The sequence below is a fragment of the Hypanus sabinus genome, chromosome 17 (genome assembly GCF_030144855.1).
Source record: "Hypanus sabinus isolate sHypSab1 chromosome 17, sHypSab1.hap1, whole genome shotgun sequence".
In the NCBI taxonomy this organism is placed as follows: Eukaryota; Metazoa; Chordata; class Chondrichthyes; order Myliobatiformes; family Dasyatidae; genus Hypanus; species Hypanus sabinus.
Window position 1 is genome coordinate 22,236,807 of NC_082722.1, and position 23,432 is coordinate 22,260,238.

Consider the following 23,432-nt stretch of genomic DNA (forward strand, 5'->3'; position numbering starts at 1 on the left):
TTCATGTTATTCCATTGTGATACTGATACATGTGACTCCCTCTCAAATTGCAGTATGGATTCAATCATTATGATCACTGTCTCCTAATGGTTCCTTTACATTAAACTCCCTATTAAGATCTGGGTTATTATACAGCACCTAATCTAAGATGGCCTTTCCCTAAGTATGCTCAAGCACAAGCTGCTCTGAAAAGCCATGTCATAGCATTCAACAGATTCTCCTTCTTACAATCTGACACCAACCTGATTTTCCCAATTCCGTTTGCATATTGAAGACCCTATTGCAATTGTAACATTACCCTTATCACGTGCTCTTATGCTCTTTCCAGCTTCCTTTGCATCTCAACCCCACATCTTGGCTACTATTTGGAGACTCCTATGTAATTTTGATTCCTCTAAGTGTTTGCCTAGATGAAGAGATTTCAAGGGAGCTGCCCTACTTGCATGTTGTTTCATCTTGTGCAACAGCAAAGTCTATTGAATTATATGTAACATAACTTATGATATAGCTTTTGTGCAAGTGTTCTGCATTTGTTGTATCTTTAAAAACTAACCTAAGTGATCATTATATTGTGATCAGTTTTTTGATTGGAACAGATTTTATATTTGAGATTACAAGTAGCTGCTTTTAAGAATTGTTCTTGCCATTTAGGTTATTGTCCTGTGTTGTACTTTTGGACCATTCAAAATTTGATCAGCTTAGCTGAGCCAATTCCACTCCACTTCCATATTATCTCCAATGCACAGAATTTTAAGAATTCTGCTCTAACCAAATTATTTCCTCATTTTTGCCCATCATCCTCTCTTTTGTCATTTATTCTGTGTCCCCCTAAGGATGTAAAATGCAGGTAGGAAGGGGAAGAGTGTAAGAGAAGGTGGCTTGGAGATTTATTGTTAATCATGCAGTGACTTCATTCCAATAACTTGAGTATTTGCAGAAGTGTCCTTTGTTGCTATTCTCATATGTGGCTCCACCATAGAGCCTTATTTTGGGAGTAGGAGTTGTAATGTGTATCTGGTTTGTCATTCGCATAGCCTGGAATTAATTCTATACTTAAGACGAATTTTGAGACTGAGGTATATGGTTTATTGTTCTGTAGTATAAAATTTTGCCCCAGAAAAAGACTTCTTTTCCATATTACTAAGAATTGTTTTAAATCCTTGGGTTTATGATGCTAAAGAGGAGCTTTAATTCGTCCCCCCTCCCCTTTCTGAGCATTAGCCTCTCAGTACATTTGTTGTTTTCACTGGGTAATAAATGTGATTTCAGGTCTGTTAATGGCATTCTGATTTTTATTAGAGGGAGAAGCTTGCTCTGTTGCCTAATTTTGTAACTGGCAAAAGTTAAAATTGCCTTCGAGGAATATTGCTGGAGTTAAAATGGAGATCTCTGAGAGGCTGTAAAGCAGGAGTTCCCAACCTTTTCTGTTCTGTGGAAACAGAGAGATCCGTGGAAACCCCTCTCTAAAGGAAGCTGTATTAGCTGCCTCTGATTCCTGATCTGGTTTCGGTATCGCGTATGCTCTGCAGGGTCATAATTAATGGGATCTTCTGAAAATAATCATGCAGTACAAAAGGATTTGCAGGACTGCGTGCACGGCTGGCATGCGAGTAATTAGGAAGTTTAATGTAAGTGTGAGGTATAGAAGTAGAGATTTTGGTGCAACGGTGCAGGATGCTGGTGAGATTACACCTGGAGCACTGCAGGCAGTTTTAATTTCTGTATTAAAGGAAAGAACACTTGTCTTGGAGATGTGGAGATGAGGGTCACCCATGGTTGAGGCTGCTGATTTAGGAAAAGAGTTGGATGTGTGCTTGAGGTTTAATAGAGTGTAATGTCATGGCAAAGGTTGATGGCGTGGATGTGAAGAGGATGTTGATCCTTTGGGGGTATTTGGATCTAGGAGGTTGTAATTTCAATATAAATTAATACTGAGGTGAGGAGGGCAATTGTATTTTCAGTCCATTCAGTGTAAAGTTTGATTTTTAGTACATGGAATCCAAGCACCACCAGCTTGAATATGAACATGGAATAGATTAGGCCAATTGACAACACTGCACAGTCTGCTATTCGTGATCATGCCGATCCAATCTTGGTCTTATTGCTTACCCATTTCCCCCATACTGTTCACCCCCCTCCCTGCCATCAACAGATTTGTTCCACCCCTGTACCTGAGAGGTAGAGAATTCTATCGTTGCAACTGTCTCCTCACCACAGTCCCTTTGAAATTTCACCTTGATTTATAACATGGATTTGTACTTTTTGTTATTAAAGTTAGTTACCAGTTGGTTTGCTAGATTTGGGTAGTTCGGATACAAAATTGTTCTTGCATGTACACCAGAGTTATGAGTGCTGTAGGTCTTCTCTGTTTCTAACTCAATTTCAATTGGACAAGGTTGTGCAGCATCATACCTTGCAGAGTTTCCTTGCTTTCTTTTGTCTGCCCGTGATCATGGACAATATCATCCAATCAGAATTAACTGAGTTTCCACTACACCCAAAGGATAGATCATAAGGCAAAAGATTTACCAAGAATTTGGCACAGCATTTCATCTGGAATACTTAGAAATCCCACATTATAGGAACTTTTTAACAGAAGCTGTATTGCAGTCGTCTGTACGTTAACTGGAGACTGAGCAGAGTTATAAGCAAGTGAGACTGCTATTCCCATGTGATTTACAAAACACAATTTTGGCTTTTTTTTTTGTCAACCCCTGCTAAACCCTGAAAGGAAAAGTAGGTTTCAAAGCATATCTGAATCTTACCTGAATGTTGTCTGAGAATACAGAAGGCAGCATTAGTGGGAAATGATGTGGCTAATTCAATGTGCTGAAGTCTGCTTCTTGTGATGGTTAATTAAAATTTCAGCAATATTGACCATGTAATGTACAATGCACCCAGATATATCCATGCTCAGATACCTCAGTTTAGCATTAAAGTCGTCATTTTATGATTGTTTTGCATAAAGGAATGGACAAGGGTTGTTAACCTCTTTTTCATATTTACACTTTTTGGTTGTAAATCACTATTTTGCAAGCTTTTCTCATGCTCACTGCAGTTCTCTCCTTATGCAATATCAAGTGAATAACAATCGAATTTTGAATTTTAGCAATAAATAAAAGTTAGCAATCAAAAGAAAGCAACATATCAGAATTTCACTCCCTGTCCAAAGGTGTAAAATTTGAATACATTGCTCTTTTTTTGAAGCTAAACATTTACTTTGCAATGTAGTTCTATTGCTGTTGGCTATGCACAAATTGGCGCTGTTGCATGTTTATAGGAAAATGTGTTCCTTTGACCTTTGCGCATTTAAGCACAAAGTACTTACATGTGTCCTCTCTCTTCTCTGTAGTCTCCATTCGATGGTTCGCGATTGGTCTTCCCTCCTGTTCCAGCATCGCTTGTTGTAGGCTTATTTTTTGCTGCTTTCCACCTGCTTGCTCCAGGAGCAGTCGGCAATTCCATCTTTATTGGAGGTCTCGGTGGATATGTCGTTTATGATATGATACATTATTATCTGCATTATGGATGTCCAAAGAAGGGCAGCTACCTCTACGAACTTAAAGCATACCATGTAAAACATCATTTTGAACATCAAAAATTAGGTGATTTGTTTTATATATTTCATTTAAGACTAAAAGATTCTAGATCTGGCAAATAACTGCTTTTTCATATTTTAAGTGGAATTTAGTAACTTTAAAACTATGAGATTCATTTACAATCTTTCCCTAGTTTGTTGGGCAAACTACTAAAGGCGGCACCATTTGTTTGTGAGGGACCACTTCGGATGAGATGTGGGCACGTATGGCTGTATTTTGTTTAGCAATGAATCATAAATCTTTCACAGGTTGAGGAGGGAGTTGAAGGTCTCAGTGTGTTCCATCCAGTGCCCCCATTCCCCACCACCTGTTCCTCGGTTCCTACTCTAGTTTCGGCCTGCGTACGCTGCCAAAACTAATTAATTCTCAAGGTCTGAAGCAGTGAATGGAATGGCTCTCCCTCTGGAGAATACTGGAAAATATAATTTTGGAACCAGCCTTGATGCCTAATATCATCAATCAGTTTGGCATGTCAGACTGCTACGTTCCTGTATTGTTCTGATAGTTTGCCTTAATCCCAATTTTGGATGATCCCATATCCAACTAGTTTGGGGAAAAAATTGCATGCAAGGATGTCCCCTTAGAACAGATGAAAAATGTTTTTACCCGGGGGTGGTGTATCTGTTGAATTCATTGCCACAGGAGTCCATATCTTTAGGTATATTAAAGCAGAGGTTGGTAGGTTCTTGATTAACCGGGGTGTCAAAGGTTATGTGGGGAAGGCAGGGGGAAGGGATTTAGGGGGATAATAAAACAGCCATGATGGAGCAGACTAGGTGGGCTGAATGGCCTAATTCTACTCCTCCATCTTATGGTAAGTCATTATGATTTTATAGCAAGCCTCCCTTTGCTGAACAAGGTTTATTATATCTTGTTAATCCATGCTGTGATGAGATATGTAGATTTTTTTTGGTTTGTTTATGTATTACTTCAGGGAGGAAAAACCTGTTTTGGATGAGCTTTTTGAGTAGATATTTCACGCTGATTTTCCCTCTGAAGTTGTCTTTGACCTGCACACTTTTGCAGAGTACCTAAATTCCTTATGTGATGGTGACGATTACAACTCGTCTAAAAGAGCACATTACTGCTCTCTGAAAAGTAGTCTCTCCTTTGAACCTTATTGAAATACGGTGGATTGCAGTTAATTAGGTCATCGGTTAATCAGGGGCAGTCACTTAATTGGGACAACTCTTAACAAAAATTAATCGAGAAAATAGCCGGGGTTCCCTTCATTTATTTGGGGCAGGAGATTGTTGCCGAACAGTTTCTAACTAACATCAGTCATGTGCACTAGACTGATACTACATTGCACTTAGAGCAAAACAGTTTTTAAATAGCGTCACTTGCACGTGCTTGTGTTCAAAAGCCAGTGCTTTTTTTGTCACTGATAGTTGGCAGTAAGACAATTCAGAACTGTTCTGTCCACTGCAGTTTCAAGCTTTCAGACTTGGAGATGCCAGAAAGGTCTGGGTGTAAAAGTGAATCGATTTCACTATTTCGGCAAGTTAGGAGCTATGAAGAATTTGAAGTTATCAACGGCAATCCTGAATGTTACCATGAAAGTGATGACTTAGAGGATGCATTTGTTGAAGGCAGTCATTATCTACACTGGATGGCTGCACTAATTTAGTTCATTTACAGTCAATCTAAAGAACGCAGCAACATAGGACGATACACTGGATGAATATTTCATTTAAATACATAATGTGTTACTCATTTTAAATTAATTTGTCTTTTTTATTCATTTTTAATTATTTCCATGAAACCGACTAATTAAGATAGCTGCTTAATTGGGCCAAAATGCACTGGTCTTGATGTGTCCCAATTAACTGGAATGCACTATACAGTTGGCCCTCCTTATCCGCAAATTCCACATGTGTGGATTCAACCAACCACGGATCGGGAAAACCCAGAAGTTCTCTCCAGCACTCGTTATTTGAGCATGTACAGACTATTTTTTTCTTGTCATTATTCCCTAAACAATACAGTATAACAACTATTTGCATAGCATTTACATTGTATTAGGTATTATAAGTAATCTAGAAATGACTTTAAAGTACAGGCAGTCCCCGGGTTTTGAATGAGCTCCATTCTTGAGTCCGCCTTTAAGGCGGATTTGAAGTCAGAACAGGTACATCCGGTATTATTTAGTATCAGTCAGTCAAATGTTTTTCTTAGTATATAGTACATATTTTATCTTTCTATGCACATAAAACACTTAAGAAACATACATATTCCAATAATTAAACCACTGCATTGCTTAGTAATAATTGTAACTTTCATCGGGGCAGGACGTTTCACATGCTCCATTAAAATTGTTCCAATCGTTGACCGACTGTAGCCTAACGCTTTTCCAATGACCGATGGCGTTTCATCTCTTTCCAATCGCTTTATTACTTCTACCTTATTTTCAATCGTGATTATTGTTGTGAACAGAAACACCGCGGATTCAGAGCTTCACCGCCAGGTCCTGATGTCCACTGCACTGAGACCATGTTAAATAAAGTCTGGGGTTCCGCTGGGTCCTAAAGACCACCACACTGAGCCAGGTTAAATAAGGGACTTGAGCATCCATGTTTTTTGGTATCTGTGGGAGGTCTCGGAACCAATCCTCCACGGATAAGGAGGGCCGACTGTACAAAGAAAAATTATGTCTGCCAGGAGACCGTGCTGCTACCGCAACAAAACTTACATACAGATCTGATTCTGGCAGTTTTCTATATAATACTTGGAACATTGTTGTAACTCCAATAGGATTTGTCACTCTTCAGCCAACCTTAACATTTTTTAAAGGAGGAATTTTCTTCCATCTGCTCCAAATTTAAGCATCCAACTGATTTTCATAAAATTTTCTTTCATTATTCTCTTTACATCTAACCTGAAAAACTGTCTCTTTGCCGTGTCAAGGTGAAAGACCTTGCCTCCTGTTCTTCCATAAAATACCCTCAGTTGACCATTTTCCCCACAGCCTAATTTCTGGCGGGAGTCTTCTGGCCTTCAGAGCTTGAATACTGAAACAAAAACAGAAAGTGCTCAGCAGGTCTGTTTGGATCTGTGGGAGGAGAAACAGGAAATGTTTCAAATTGGAGTCGAAAAGAAGCTTGTTGAACTGCAGGGGTTGGGGAGGGGTGGTGGCATAAGACAAGTAATACTGAGCGACTGAGGGGGTAAAATATAAATATGTTTATCTTGTCAATGAGTGAATGGGAGCAGTGAAAATGAGTAAGGATGGGCATGTCCTCCACTCGAAGGGGGAATAAAATACAAGCTAAAGTCACTGATGCAGATTGAAAAATCCGAATGATATAAAGCTGCAGAGTTCCCTATTCAGCCCAGAAGGCTGCACAGTGCTGCGATGGAAAATGAGGTGTGATTCCACATGTTTGCAATTGGGCCTCACTGACAGTGCAGAACGACATAAACCAATTTGGTGGCACTAGGAATCTGATGAGGAATTTAAAGTGCCAAGCTTAGGTGACCATGTGGTCAAAAAGCAGGCGTTAGCCAAATAATTCCCAGCTTTGCCCTCACAGAGACCTCTCCTGCTCCACACTTCCCGCAGCTTCACAACTTTCTGTCTTCATTTTGGCTCTGACAGATGATGTTCCACCTGAAACATCAACTCTATTTCTCTTCTCACAGATGCCACCTGATCTCCTGAGTATTTCTACTATTTTCTGTTTTGGTTTTAGATTTCTAGCATCTACAGTTTTTTTTATTTTCAGGGCTCATTTCTCTCTTCAGATGTTTGATTGAAGTCTTGTTTTACTGTTTTACAGTGATCACCAGACAAGTTTATCCAGAAATGATAATCCTGGAGTCAAATTCAATGATTTCCTCAGGAACATTGAAAATTCCTAGAGAGTCAAGCAGCCATTCTTCCCAAGTTGTTATTTCTAAATCTGATAATAATGAAATAATTTCAGTCCCTGCTGGCAATTTTATAGATGTTGAGGGCTTTTCATGCAGCTGCTGATCTATGCGATGAGGGATGTATTGTCACGATTTCCCACGCTCATGTTTGTGCTCTGACATGAGCATTGTGGAATGACGATTGTCTTAAATTTAAAATGTGGGCTGGGGACAGGGGGCTCTGCACCAGATGCTAAAGCTGTTATAATAGCAAAAGTTCCAGTAAACTTGAAATAGATATTTGGATAGGATTCTTTAGATATGATTTTCTGCATCTGCTATCAACATTACTGTTTGTTCCCTCACGCGCTGCCATATTCTAATGCAGCAAGACAGGCAGTATCTATAGAGTGGAAAAAACAGTCAACATTTTTGGTCTTTGTCCAGAACATCAGCTGTTTATTCCTCACCAGAGATGCTGCCTGACCTGCTGAGTTCCTCCGGTATTTTGTGTGTGTGTGTGTGTGTTACGTGTGTGTGTGTGTGTTACGTGTTACTCTGGATTTCCAGCTCCTGCAGAATCTTTTGTGTTTAAGGTATTCTGACAAGTGTTTGAGGGATGCTGAGGGCTGACTGATTTCTACTGTACCCGGTACTTGCCCAATGATCTACTGTACCCGGTACTTGCCCAATGATCTACTGTACCCGGCACTTGCCCAATGATCTACTGTACCCGGCACTTGCCCAATGATCTACTGTACCCGGCACTTGCCCAATGATCTACTGTACCCGGCACTTGCCCAATGATCTACTGTACCCGGCACTTGCCCAATGATCTACTGTACCCGGCACTTGCCCAATGATCTACTGTACCCGGCACTTGCCCAATGATCTACTGTACCCGGTACTTGCCCAATGATCTATTGTACCCGGTACTTGCCCAATGATCTATTGTACCCGGTACTTGCCCAATGATCTATTGTACCCTGTACTTGCCCAATGATCTACTGTACCCGGCACTTGCCCAATGATCTACTGTACCCGGCACTTGCCCAATGATCTACTGTACCCGGCACTTGCCCAATGATCTACTGTACCCAGTACTTGCCCAATGATCTATTGTACCCGGCACTTGCCCAATGATCTACTGTACCCGGTACTTGCCCAATGATCTATTGTACCCGGTACTTGCCCAATGATCTATTGTACCCTGTACTTGCCCAATGATCTACTGTACCCGGTACTTGCCCAATGATCTACTGTACCCGGTACTTGCCCAATGATCTATTGTACCCGGTACTTGCCCAATGATCTATTGTACCCGGTACTTGCCCAATGATCTACTGTACCCGGTACTTGCCCAATGATCTATTGTACCCGGCACTTGCCCAATGATCTACTGTACCCGGTACTTGCCCAATGATCTATTGTACCCGTTACTTGCCCAATGATCTATTGTACCCGGTACTTGCCCAATGATCTATTGTACCCGGCACTTGCCCAATGATCTATTGTACCCGGCACTTGCCCAATGATCTACTGTACCCGGCACTTGCCCAATGATCTACTGTACCCGGTACTTGCCCAATGATCTACTGTACCCGGCACTTGCCCAATGATCTACTGTACCCGGCACTTGCCCAATGATCTACTGTATCCGGCACTTGCCCAATGATCTATTGTACCCGGCACTTGCCCAATGATCTACTATACCCAGTACTTTCCCAATGATCTACTGTACCCGGCACTTTCCCAATGATCTACTGTATCCGGCACTTAGTCATTCTCTGTTTGAACTTGAGCAATAAACGTTGCATTTGTCAGGCAGGGGTAGATGAAGATCACTGGCCCTTACTCAAAGGTGTAAATACTCTGGTTTAGTGTACAGTCAAAGATAGAGAGCGTTTCCGATTGAATTGACCAAATATTAATTGGGGAACAAATCAACCATCAGTGTTAATAAACCTGGAGATTAGTCTCAAAGCTTGCATTCCATGAGACTTGGATGTCATTCTTCATGAGCTGTTTGGAAATTTCTCAAGTGTACTGTACTGCACCATCTAATCTGTCCATTTATCCTTCCCCATTTAGGATTTGGAATTACTAGTAGGATGTGGGACTACCCATTTAAAACTGTAATTCCTGAAGAAAACTTTGAGAAGAGTCACTGATATCTACAATGAATCTTCAGATCCACATAATTAATGCCTCGTCAATCAGCCAGCCTCTCGAGAATCTCTATCCAATACGTTCCTACAAATGGCCAGAACCTAGTCTTCAGCTGCATGTAGGATTCCTCTCTCATCTGGAAAAGGCCACAAACTTCAATGCTTACTGATTTGTGCAAATATTATGTCCCTTCTTTTCTTACAAAAGTGCCTGATCTCAGAGAGCTGTATTGCCTGTTGATCAATATTTATTAATTAATTGTTAAATATATTTTTGGACATTGATGTCAATAAATCTTGTCAAGCATTTGTGTATTGTAGGAAGTATTAACACTAATGTTTAGGCTTTGAATTTGTAGCAGTCTTGGGTTAGTAAACATTTTGAAAAAGGGAAAAATCTATCTTCAATTAATTAACATGTTTTACTTAATGTTAATTCCCATGTTAGTGGATTTGAGGAACAGTGAAACCCACATTCCAAAGTTATAACTGGTTTAATTGCCTAATTTCTGTAAAAAGTACCTATGGTCTTCTCACTTGAAAGCCTGACTGGGTTTTCAGCTGTTAGTCTTTTGCCAGTAGTGTAGATTACCCATTTTTTTTCTCTTCTGTAAACTCATTGCTGAAAGTTTTCTGGTAGTTTTCATTCAAGTTACTGAACAGATCCCTACATCACCTGGAAGACAGTTGGCAAATACTGTGCACTTATTTCTCTTTAAATATCAGACCCTTGTGGCTCTCTGAATAGCTGCTTTATATTCGCCAGTATTTAATAAAAGCTTAGGCTGTAAAGAACTTGCCCCAAGTCCACCTTTTTGCATTGAATTAGTTCTGTGTTTTCCCCTTTACAAGGGGAATTGCCTTGTCTACAGGTAAGAGGTTTACTTTGCACTAACATAAAATGGATGGGTTTACATCAGTGGGTCTACAGGCAGCACATACAATTGGAAATTCAACTGGAAGGTGCTGCAATGCAAGTTGGTGGGAAGATGTTTCAGTTAAGAATCGGCTTATAGGTGCGGATGGCATGAAGCATGTTGCTATATTGCTTAAGAAGATTTGGTATTTTCATGGTTTTGTTTATATAGCCCAATCCCCAAAAAGTTCTTTACAATTAATTCCTGGTATCACTAGGGTCTTGTATGTTTTGGACTCTGATAGTATAGTAAAAAAAAAAGTAACCCTGGGTAGATGAGTTCCAGTACTTACTGGGTATGTACGCTGCCTTAACTATGCAGATGAAGAAATTTAACTTTCTACTGTTTTATTGCAAAATATTGACTCATTGTGAATGCTGAAAAGAATCTATATAAGGTGAAATGTAATTGTAAATAAAGGTCAGTATATTTTGAAAGTAGTCTTTTGTCCAAATTCTCTTCCCAAGCTATATATTTGTAATTTCTCATGTATTCTCATTTCTCATGCATTCAAATCAGGTTGTAGATCTTTCATCAAGTTCTAGAATCAAACATCATTACTGTTTCAAGCTTCCCTAACTGGTGCATTGGCACAATTGGTCAGTCAGTCACTAGAATCACTGGGTGATGCCTGTTGATCAAAATGCAGTAGGAGATTTTAGTCCAGGGATTTGAATGTACAGCATTATTTTTATACTCTGCTGAATCCTCAGTTTATCTTGCATATTTTTGTGCAGTGATTTTTTTTTAAAGTTTAGAGGTTAAATTCATGTTAATTCTTAGAATCAGTGGTATGATTTTAAAGTGTTTTTTTTCCGAACTTGAACCAGACCCCAGATATATCGGTTGATATCCTTTACAAAGGAGTCGTTAGTTTTGGTGGCCCAATGTCTGTTAATGGTTTTCTGGACTTGTATGGTCTAGTCACCAGCATATGTCGCACCTAACTATGAAACACTAATTGAAGGAAAAATTAAACTTGGCCATTTAAACCAGACTCTGTTTTATCTATCTCCTCTAAATGCTGAACTTGAGAATAATATTCTTTACGTACAATGTCGTATAACATGTAATCTTAAACCTCAGTCTGACTGGGCATTAATGAAATGTTTACTAAGCCTGTTATTTTGAGAAAACTTGATCTTTTATTGACAAGCAATTATGAACTCAGTAACTGAGGGATATTGTAATTGTCTTTCTCAAATGCAATTGCTGGGGTTCTGTGAAACTACAGTTTACTTTGCAGAGTGGAATGTGCCCCTTGTACAGCATTGCCCAGACAGTAGAATCTCATGTAGTGTTAATAAATTTATATCTGCTGCACTGTATCAATTTGCTTTTGATTGACTAATTGTTAATAAATTTCTAGTTTATATAATGAGCCAAGTTGAGATCTATAAACAATTTTGTTCCAGAATGCAAACTTGTAACGGTAAAATTAATGTTTGATCTACCAAGCACTTTTTAAGTTGTCGAATTGCAATTTATTTCTATTTAATAAAACTTGCTTTTTCAAATTATAGTGATAATTGTAAGTTGTAGTCTGTGGCTGTCAATTTTATTGAGATACTATTCCACTTAGGAGGAGGAGAATTGGTCACAATTCTGTGCTATTCTTAAAATAAATATTGAATGTTTGCTATTTCTTGTCACAAGCTAGTGGAAAGGAGGAGAAGGGTTGTTGAAAGTTGTGTTTAAAAATTGAATTTACCTTGAATGGAAAACTATCGGTATAACAGCACGTTCTAGAAAGCTTCATGTCACAACCCAGCTGGAATTACAGTGTCATTCTTGTGATGCCACCTTAAGGTGTTAAGGGTTTTCCTTGTTGGATATCATGCTGAAGAACTGCAGAGTGCAGTAAATCAGAGCTGAAGGAGAGTCATTTCTCTGATCAGTGAAATCGTTGCTCTAGGATACACATTGTTTAAAGCTCCATAAATCTAGTTAAAAGTTGTTCTTTCGAATTAGTATGAGATTAGTTTCAATTGAATCTGGTTTGATTTCACTTTTGAACTATATCCCATTTGCTTCCTGCACTCCTGCTCAGATACGTCCAGTTTTTTCCAGTCTCTCCTTTAACTTGCATAAACTTGTGTCTCTTACAGGTTTCTGCTTTCTCAAGGGTTCAGATATAGCATAGTAAGATTTTTCTTTATGTCCCAATGAGAGAGTGTATGATACAGGATCTGCTTTTGGGGAATGGGACTGGGCAGGTAACAGAAGTTTGTGTAGGGGAACACTTTGCACCCAGTGATCACAATGTCATTAATTTTAAGTAACTATGCAAAAAAAGGCCTCATCCATGGGTTGAGATTCTAAATTAGAGAAAGGCTAATTTTTGATATCAGAAATGATCTGACAAGTGTGAATTGGGACAGGCTGGTTTTTGGCAAAGGTGTTGTTGGTAAATAGGAGCCCTTCAAAAGTGAAATTTTGAGAGTACAAAGCTTGTTTGTGCCTGTCAGAGTAAAAGGTAAAGATAATGAGTGTAGGGAACCTAAGTTTTCAAGAGGTACTGATGCCCTGGTTAAGAGAGAAAAAAAGAGGTGCATAGCAGGTATGGGCAGGTAGGAACAAATGAGGTGCTTATGGAGTACATTTAAGAAAGAAATCAGCAGGACTAAACAAAGGCATGATGTTGCTCTGGCAGACAAGGTGAAGGGCAATCCTAAGGGATTCTACAGCTCTGTTGACATAACTGTAGCAAAAGAATTGCAAGGGGAAAAAAGTAATCCACTGGAAGACCAGAATGGTAATTCACGTGAGGAGCCAAGACCGATGGGGGAGATCTTAAATGCATTCTTTGCATCTGTATTTACTCAGAAGACAGAGTCTGTAGAAGTGAGGCAAAGTAGCATCAATTTCATGGACCCTGACAGAGAAGGAGGTATGTGCTATCCTGATGCAAATCAGGGAGGATAAATCCCCAGGGCCTGACGAGGTGTTCCCTTGGACCCTGCCGCAGGCTAGTGCCGAAATTGCCAGGGTCCTAGCAGAGATATTTAAATCATCCTTAGCGACAGGAGAGGTGTCAGAGGATTGGAGGACGTCCAATTTTGTTTCACCGTTAAAGGCTGTAAACAATAAGCTATGAAATCGTAGGCCAGTGAGTCTGACATTAGTTGTGGGAAAGTTATTGGAAGGTGCTCTAAAAGACTAGATACGTACTGTAAGTAATTGGATAGGCATGAACCAATTAAGGACAATTAGCATAGCTTCATGTGTGGCAGGTCATGTCTAACCATTCTTGGTGTTTTGAGGAAGTTACCAGGAAAGTGGATGATGTCTGCATGGACTTAAGGCCTTTGACTAGGACTCTCATTGGGAACAGGTTGCTCAGTATTCAAGGTGAGGAAGTAAATTGGTTTGGAGATTGGCTTTGTGGGAGAAGCTAGAGAGTGGTAGCAGATGGTTATCTCTCTGACTAGTGGAGTGCCGCAGAGATCGCTGCTGGAGTCCTTTGTTGTTTGTCATCTATGGCTATGATCTGGATGATAATGGGGTTAACTAGATCAACAGATTTGTGGATGACACCAAGGTAGAGTGTGTAGTTGACAGTGAGGAAGGCTATTGTGGCTTGTAGAGGAATCTGCATCAGCCGGAAAAATGGCAGATCAAATTTAATGCAGACAGTTGCAAGGTCTTGCACAGTGAATGATAGGGCACTGAGGAGTGTGGTAGAACAAAGGGATCTGGGAAACCAGGTCCATAATTCATTGAAAGTGGCATCACAGGGTCATAAAGAAAGCTTTTGGCACACTGGCCCTCATAAATCAATGTATTGAGTATATGAGATGGAATGTTATGTTGAAGTTGTATAAGACGTTGGTGAGGCCTTATCTGGAGTATTGTGTGCAGTTTTGGTCACCTAACTACAGGAAAGATGTAAACAAAATTGAAAGAGTACAGAGAAAATCTACAAGGATCTTGCTGGGACTGGAGGACCTGAGCTATAAGGAAAGATTGAATAGGTTAGGACTTTATTCCTTAGAATGTAGAAGATTGAGAGGAAATTTGATAGAGGTATACAAAATTGAGGGTTATAGATAGGGTGAATACAAGCAGGCTTTTTCCACAGAGATTGGATGGAACTACAGCCAGAGGTTATGGGCTAAGGGTGAAAAGTTTAAGGGGAACATGAAGAGAAATTTCTTCACTCAGGGTCTCGAGAGTTTGGAATGACAGGCTAGCACAAGTGGTGCATGTGAGCTCGACTTCAACATTTAAGCAAAGTTGCATTGATGGTAGGGGGGTGCAATGGGTCCTGGTGAAGGTTGATGAGTGGAGGCAGTTTCAGTCTGGGCCGAGGGGCCTGTTTCTGTGCTGTACTTCTGAATGACTAAGAGTAAAACATACAAAAGGAATTCAGCAGATCAGGCAGCACCCAATAATTTTTTTTGTGTTGCAATACATTTCCAACATATGCAGAATCTCTTGTGCCTTTTTTGGGTTAGGCATTCTTTTCCCAGTTTATAAACAGTAATGCTGAAGGCACTTGAACGGGCAACATTTGTGGACAGAGAAATGGCTATATTTCAGGTCTGGAATCTTCAATAAAACTGATGCTGCCTTGACCCACTTGAGTACTTCTAGTATTGTCTGATTTCACTTCAGATTTTCCAATAACTTCAGTTTAATTATTTTAATATCTGGGCATTATTTCCAAGTTCAGTATTTACACACCCCACATTCCAATTTGTTGAGAACAGGAGTGGGCGATTTGAAGTCATTTCTTCATTCATTTTGATCCTGTGTCCTCTGCCATTCAAAAACTGTTCAATGAGAACAAATCCATTGGGAGTATCCACGACTTCAACCATTACGTTTGCACAGCATGTTCTGTTATTGTGGTGCAAGTTTAGCAGCAGGGGTGGACGTCATTGCCAAAAGTAGTTGCTGTGGATCTAGTAAGGAGCTTGGTTGCAGGATCAAGATTTGCTGGGTGGAGAAGGCTAGGTTAATTCAAGGTGTCAGTCAGAATGGGTTGAGCACAAATTCATAACCATACTGTTCATAAATCTAGTTGGATGCTTTAGCCTGAGAAATCCAGGGAAAGTTAAATTGAAAGTCCATGCTATTAAAGTATTCGTTTTTGTTTGATTTGGCCTAGTATAACATTTGTCAAACCCTTGATTTAGACCACCAGCATTCCATTCCTCACGTTGGAAATACTAAATATTAGCAACTGGCTGAAGAACATGACGTAAGCAACAAAGGTAAGGTCTTTTATTCGGAGGTTCCAGCAATATTCATGCCTGCCGAGAATGGATAAGTAGGTATCCTGCCATGCATGTGGCTGAGTGACGGTGGAGGCCAATGGCAAGCCACAAATGCTGCAATAAACATTTGCAAAATCCTGTCTGCAATCTTGTTTCTCCTTTCTAACTGTGTCAGTACAGTCTTGTGATAGAGGAACTGAATGCACTGATACTGGCACAAGTGTATGAACCAAATCTAGGTGTCCATGAAGTCAATTAATAAAGATAATCTATGACAGTCAGCACTAACTGGTGGCCAGTTTCCAAGCTATATGATTAATATATAATGAGTGTTCTCCATGGATCATTGACAGCCTATACAGTTGGTACAACACACCAGCAAAATATTTTGAGCAAGTTTGTTTCTAATTCACCTAAGCCATTGCCAACATCATCCAACCCTTTACCAATGTCGCAAACACAAAAAGCTCTACAGTTCCTGGGAATCCAGAGCAACACATGCAAAATGCTGGAGGAACTCAGCAGGTCAGGCAGCATCTATGGAGAGGAATAAACTGTTGGTGTTTCAGGCCAAGACCCTTCATCTGTCCTGATGAATCTGAAACACTGACTGGTTTATCCCTTTCCATAGACGCTGCCTGGCCTGCTGAGTTCCTCCAGCATTTTGTGTGTGCTTCTCTTGCATAATCGGCACTTTGAGCACCTCTCTCATTTCGAAATCATTGTCACCCATTTGGGAGAAAGGCAAGGGACAGATGTGGCAACAAAGGTGGGTGTAAATCTCGTACACAACATTCAAGCAGAAACATCTGATGTGAACTGTTGGTCTCTTGTGGTTCAATTTATGTCCCCAAAGAGATGTTTTCTTAAAATAAATTTCTATTCTTAAAGTACTCATGGATGTGTTTAACATCAAGATTTATTTGCCTTGGTTCTGATCGTGATTGAAGTTTCTTTTTGAGAGAGAATGTGTTCTTTTGATGGTTCTTAGTACTCTGTGCAAAGATTCTATGCATATAGATAATTAATCTATAGAGTCGGTCATGCTTTCATTTGAGAAAAGATGATGAAATTCCCATTGGAAATCAGTGGATGACATGATATCATTGAGTAAACAAGATGACGGTTATCAAAATGTTTGAGAGGAGGAGAGTGGAGGGGATAGTGATGAACAAGATCGTGTTGCCATGGAGGCTAATTGTGCTGTCAACTTTCCCTCTCCTTTCCAGTAACATCTGAGCCACTGCTTTTGTGAAGTGCTTTCAGCACACTGCAAACAAATCAGTCCAACATCTGCAGCTCTAAACCTTTCAACCTTGTCTGCTAGCAAAGTTTTTAACATTCGTATACACATGACTTCTGCTCTTTAACTAAGTGCCAACAAAGTGTAATTGCAAATTTAAATACATCTGCTCAGAGCTGTACAGGATACAAGCCAGAAGCAGGCCCTTCAGCCCACTCACTGAGTCTGTGCTGGCCCATCAGCCACATATTGGCTTGACAATTTAGTGCAGTCCCTTTGGCACATTGTGTTGTGCCAGCCTTTTAAACTACTCCAAGATCAATCTAGCCGTTCCCTCCTGCATAGCCCTCTATCATCCACGTGCTCTTCTAGGAATTTTTTAACTGTCTCTGATGTATTTGCCTCTACCATAGGCCCTGGTAGGTCGTCCCATGCACCCCCTGTGCTTACCCATGAAATTTACTGTGAATGCCTGCAAGAAAATGAATCTCAGGATAGTATATCTACACGTTGTTAATATATTTATCTTGACATATATTTCAAGAGCTGTCCATTGGAACATGCTGAATCCCAGGAGGTGTCCATTGGGTCCAAGTTTAACCCCTGGGGCACAATCCCAGGAGTCCCATTATGTACCCTGCAACTTATTCTTGTTCACATTTCTACCAACTTACCTTTTTCTGCCGTAAATCTACATTGAGGTGACTTAGAGCAGACAGTGCATATCCTAGCACAGAACAGGAACACTTGATATAAACTTGTGCTCGTAGGTAGGACACGTGGTTTTTGCGTAGAAGTTATCTGAGGTGGGGATCGAACCAGTGTCCTTGGAGCTGAGTGGCTGCAGCACTAACTGTCGCACCTCCATGTTGCCCCTTGATTGGCTCCTCATCTAAAGAGCTCTGCCTCCGACGGCATTAACTAGATTGTTTGAGCTCGCGATGTGATCTTCCGTACATTGGAGAGATCAAATACAGACTGGACAACTTCATCCTGGAAGTTTGTTTGTAGTGCAGCTTCAGGGTGCAAGGATGACCAAGCTTCCAGTTTGCCTCACGTTAACCCTCACCCTAATATATTGGTCTGTGACCTCCTGTGCTGTTGCAACAAACCCTCGGCAAACTCAAAACAACATCTGGAATGTTAAAGTCAACAGTTTCAGATGACCAGTTCTGTGCCAGTCCTGAGGTAAGGTTTTCTATCTGTAACGTCTCTACAGAAGCTGTATTATTTCATGAGGATTTCCAGTGTCTGACGTGCTCTGTATCTTGTGGGCTCAGCCTCGTGATTCATTAATTTTGCTTGCAGCACAGTAGCAGGCCCTTCAGGCCCATGTGACAGATTGATCTACAAACCCCTCTGTACGTCTTTGGAACATGCAGTCACGGGGAAAACGAAGAGACTCCTTACCTACAGTGGAGGGAATTGAGCCCAGGTCGCTGATCCTGTAACGGTGTTGTTCTAACCACTGTGCTACCGCTAACCCCGCCCCCCCAACTTCCCTTCCAACTCCCTCTACACCCCACATTGATTAACAAGTATTGATCAGCCCTCCTCACACTGAAATAATAACATTTGTTCTGAAGATGGGTCTCAGCCGCTGCCTGGCCTGCTGAGTTCCTCCAGCGTTTTGTGTGTGTTGCGTTGCATTTCCAGCATCTGCAAGCTTTCTCTTGCTTGTTCTACCTTGGTCTCCATCTCATTGCAGGCATTCACTTGTTATTTATCATCAACACAAAGGTATAATTGCCCTCTAACTATCAGTTGATTCGTCCCCATGGCAACCCAGGCCTTGCCAAATCACAGAAACTCCCTTTGCCTCATACTTCCCTTCTGCAACTTAAAGCTACTTTTAATGATCTCTTTTCCTATTCTGATGAAGGGTCCGTGACCTGGAACGTTAATCTGTTTCTAACCCTACAAATACTACCTGACCTGCATTTTATTTTTATTTCAGACTTCTGACATCTGCAACTTAAAGTGCAAAATTTTCCTTCTCCCAGTTCAGAACATTGAGCTCAAACATTAGTTGTTTATCCCACTGATGCACCATCAATAACTCACACTGAGACGTAGGCGAGATATCGGCTTTTATTGACTGGAAGAAGGAACCAGGAGTGAGTGTCCATCATACCATGTCCTGGAGACTGAGGCCGAGCGTCAGGCCGCAGATCGCCTTTATACAGGGGCCTGTGGGAGGAGCCACAGGAGCAGTCAGCAGGGGCGTGTCCCGACAGGCACATAGTTCACCACATTCACCCCTCCTTTGTTTGAAAGAGTCCCATGTGGCGAAGTTTCTTACAAGTCAAGTCTATCAGGTGGTCGAATCTGTCGCTGCGATCTACGTAGCACCAGCTGTGATCGCATGGATGCCGGCGACATTGGTGATTGCACAGGGGACGGAGGTTGCGCTTGTTCCTGCCCACTAGGTGCCGGTGATCCCTCACGCATGTGCGAGGTGCCTGGTATAAACGCGTACGAAACGCCAGGTATACAAGTGTCGTGAGGAGTCTGTGTAGGGCCTGGTGAGTACGGTGTCACCTCTAGTTACCGGAGAGCCTTCAGGGTAGTGGTCTGCTGCTCCTGCGGGCGCCAGGTCGCGGTCGGAGACCGTGCCCTCCCGCCCATCAGGTAAGACCACGTAAGCATACTGGGGGTTCGCATGTAGAAGGTGAACCCTCTCTACCAGCGGGGAGTATTTATTGCTCCTCACATGTTTCCGGAGCAGCACTGGCCCCGGGGACGTCAGCCAAACTGGTAGGGTGGTCCCAGTGACAGACTTCCTGGGAAAAGAGAATAGGTGTTCGTGAGGGGTGGCATTGGTGGACGTACATAACAGAGAGCGGATAGAGTGCAGTGCCTCAGGGAGGACCTCCTGCCATCGAGAGACCGGCAACCCTTTTGACTTAAGGGCTAAAAGTGTGGCCTTCCACACTGTGGCATTCTCCCGCTCCACCTGGCCATTACCCCGGGGATTATAACTCGTGATCCAACTGGTAGCAATGCCCCTAGCTAGCAAGTACTGGCGCAGCTCCTCACTCATAAAGGAGGACCCTCTATCACTGTGGATATAGCAGGGATACCCGAACAGAGTGAAGAGCTGGCGCAGGGCTTTTATGACGGACGTGGCAGTGGTGTCGGGGCAGGGGATGGCAAAGGGGAACCGTGAGTACTCGTCGATAACACTGAGAAAATAGACATTGCGGTCAGTGGAGGGAAGGGGGCCCTTAAAGTCAACACTCAGTCGTTCAAAAGGGCGGGTGGCCTTGACAAGTTGTGCCGTGTCAGGACGGTATAAGTGCGGTTTGCACTCAGCGCAAATTTGGCAGTCCCTGGTCATCGTCCTGATGTCCTCCAGGGAGTATGGCAGGTTCCGAGCTTTCACAAAATGGTAAAATCGGGTGACCCCCGGATGGCAAAGTTGTGCATGAAGGGCGTACAGCTGGTCGAGTTGTGTGCTAGCACATGTTCCCCGGGATAGGGCATCAGGGGGCTCATTGAGTCTGCCAGGCCGGTACAGGATATCATAGGTGTAGGTGGAGAGTTCTATTCTCCACCGCAAAATCTTATCATTTTTGATTTTGCCCTGCTGTTGGTTGCTGAACATGAACGCAACTGAGCGCTGGTCGGTCAGCAAGGTGAACCTTTTGACAGCGAGATAGTGCCTCCAGTGCCTAACAGCCTCCACTATGGCCTGGGCTTCTTTCTCCACCGCAGTGCCGAATTTCGGAGCCTTGGAGGGTGCGAGAAAAGAATGCTACTGGTCTGCCTTCCTGATTGAGGGTAGCAGCCAGAGCAAAATCGGAGGCATCACACTCCACTTGGAAGGGAGCAGTCTCGTCCACGGCATGCATCGTAGCTTTGGCAATGTCCTCTTTAATGCAGCTGAAGGCCACGCGGGCCTCAGAAGAGAGGGGAAACGAGGTAGACTTGACCAGGGGGCGTGCCTTGTCTGCGTAATGGGGGACCCATTGGGCGTAATAGGAAAAAAAACCCAGGCACCGTCTGAGGGCCTTGAGAATGGTGGGAAGAGGGAGTTCTAACAGGGGGCGCATACGTTCGGGATCAGGGCCAATAACCCCGTTTTCCACGACATACCCAAGGATAGCTAGGCAGGTGGTTCCAAACACACACTTGTCCCTGTTATTAGTAAGGTTCAGAGCTGCGGCCACTTGGAGAAATCATTGGAGGTTGGCGTTGTGATCTGGCCTGTCATGACCACAGATGGTGATGTTATCCAGATAAGGAAATGTGGCCTGCAGTTGGTACTGGTCCACCATCCGGTCCATTTTCCTCTGGAAGACAGAGACACCATTCGTGACACCGAAAGGGACGCGTAGGAAGTGATAGAGCCTGCCGCCCGCCTCGAAGGCGGTGTAGGGGCGGTCTGGGCAGATGGGGAGCTGGTGATAAGTGGATTTCAGATCTATTGTCGAGTACACCTTGTACTGAGCAATCTGGTTGACCATATCCGTGATGCGGGGTAGGGGGTACGCGTCAAGCTGCGTGAACCTATTGATGGTTTGACTATAGTCCACCACCATCCTATTCTTCTGCCCAGTCCGAACAACAACCACCTGGGCCCTCCAAGGACTTGTGCTTGGCTCAATGATCCCCTCCCTGAGCAGCCGCTGCACCTCCGACTGAATAAAGGCCCTGTCCCCCGCGCTGTACCTCTTGCTTTTAGTTGCCACAGGCTTACAGTCAGGGGTCAGGTTGGCGAACAGCGGTGGGGGAGGGACCTTGAGAGTGGAGAGGCTGCAAGTGGTGTCGGTAGCGCAGCTGTCGGCCTGGTTCTGGATGGGATGTGTGTGCCCGTGTGTGTATGTGGTCAGTAGCGGGGTGTGAAGAAGTCCCACAAAACTGAGGATTCCTGACAGTGAGTGGTGGGAGGGGCCCGTCGTATACCATAGTCACACTTTCGAGGTGGCTCTGGAAGTCCAGCCCCAATAGCACAGGTGCGCACAGATTAGGCATGACCAGTAGTTCAAAGTCCCGATATTCTGTGCCTTGCACCACCAAAGTCGCTACACAACCCGCCCGGATGTCTGTGGACTGCGACCCAGAGGCCAAATGGAACCTCCGACTTACCGGCCGCGTTGCGAGTCCGCAGCGTAGCACTGTGTCCGGGTGAATAAAACTCCCAGTGCTGCCCGTGTCAAACAGGCATCTGGTCCTGTGCCCCTCCACCCGGATGTCCATCATGGACCTTGCGAGCTGGTGTGGGGCGCTTTGGTCGAGAGTTACAGTGGCCAGACCCGGTAAGCATCGGAGGGTCGGGGGAGGGGCATGCTGACGTTGACAAAGATGGCCGCTCACATCCGGGGTACCCGGTAAGCATCAGAGGGTCAGGGGCGGGGCATGCTGACGTCGACAAAGATAGCCGCTCACATCCGGGCATGCAAGATGGCGGCCCCCACGTTTCACCCGCGGCGCTGCACTCCGCTCAAGGTTGAGACTTACAGACCTTGGCGAAGTGGCCCCGCTTTCCGCAGCTGGAGCAGGTCGCTTCTCGCGCTGGACAGCGTTGTCGAGGGTGTTTTTTATGGCCGCAGAAATAACACACGGGCTTCTGACGGGCCACAGCCGTGGTCTGGGTCGGGAAGCTCATGGAATTGCGACTGGCAGCGGCGTTGGTGAATTCGCTCCCGGGAGCCGGCGGTGGCGGGGTCTGAGGTGTCCACGGAACCGGCGGGGAATCGCGCGACTGGACAGCGTCAGCATTATGCAAAGCAGCTTCTAGAGCGTTGGCCGTCTCTATCGCCGAGCGTAAGGTAAGGTCGGCATTTTCCAGCAGCCGCTGGCGCATGTACACTGACCTCAGTCCCGTCACAAAGGCATCTCGCACCAGCAGCTCCGCATGCTGTTCTGCCGTGAGCGTCTTGCAGTCGCAAGGTCGGACGAGTGTCTGTAGTGCTCGGAGAAACTCAGCGCACGATTCGCCAGGCCACTGTTGCCGGGTAGCTAAACGATGTCTTGCGTAGACGGTGTTCACCGGCCGCAGGTACTGTCTTTTGAGGGCGTCCAGTGCCCCATCGTAGGTCGGCAGGTCCCAGATAATGGAGTAAACTTTGGGGGTGACCCTCGAGAGTAGAATTCTGTGCATAACGGCGGGTTCAGTTGCACGAACCTCCTCCAAGTACGATTGGAAGCAGGCAAGCCAGTGTTCAAAAGCGAGAGCTGCGTCAGGGTCTTGAGGGTCCAAATCCAACCTTTCCGGACGCAAAACGGTTTCCATGTTTTAAAACTTCCAGTCAATAAAATTGATGCACCATCAATAACTCACACTGAGACGTAAGGCGAGATATCGGCTTTTATTGACTGGAAGAAGGAACCAGGAGTGAGTGTCCATCATACTATGTCCTGGAGACTGAGGCCGAGCGTCAGGCCTCAGATCGCCTTTATACAGGGGCCTGTGGGAGGAGCCACAG

At 43.4% G+C, this 23,432-nt stretch overlaps 1 protein-coding gene across 1 annotated transcript in view; it reads left to right on the forward strand.

Annotated features, from left to right (window-relative positions):
• Positions 1-11,552, forward strand: part of fa2h (fatty acid 2-hydroxylase) — a 94,178-nt gene extending 82,626 nt beyond the window's left edge. Inside the window, exons 6-7 of the mRNA XM_059992646.1 lie at positions 3,353-3,605; positions 9,543-11,552. Coding sequence (XP_059848629.1) covers positions 3,353-3,605; positions 9,543-9,622 — 333 coding nt within the window. The 3' untranslated portion in view covers positions 9,623-11,552. The remainder of the gene's footprint in view (positions 1-3,352; positions 3,606-9,542) is intronic.
• The last annotated feature ends 11,880 nt before the right edge of the window (positions 11,553-23,432 follow it).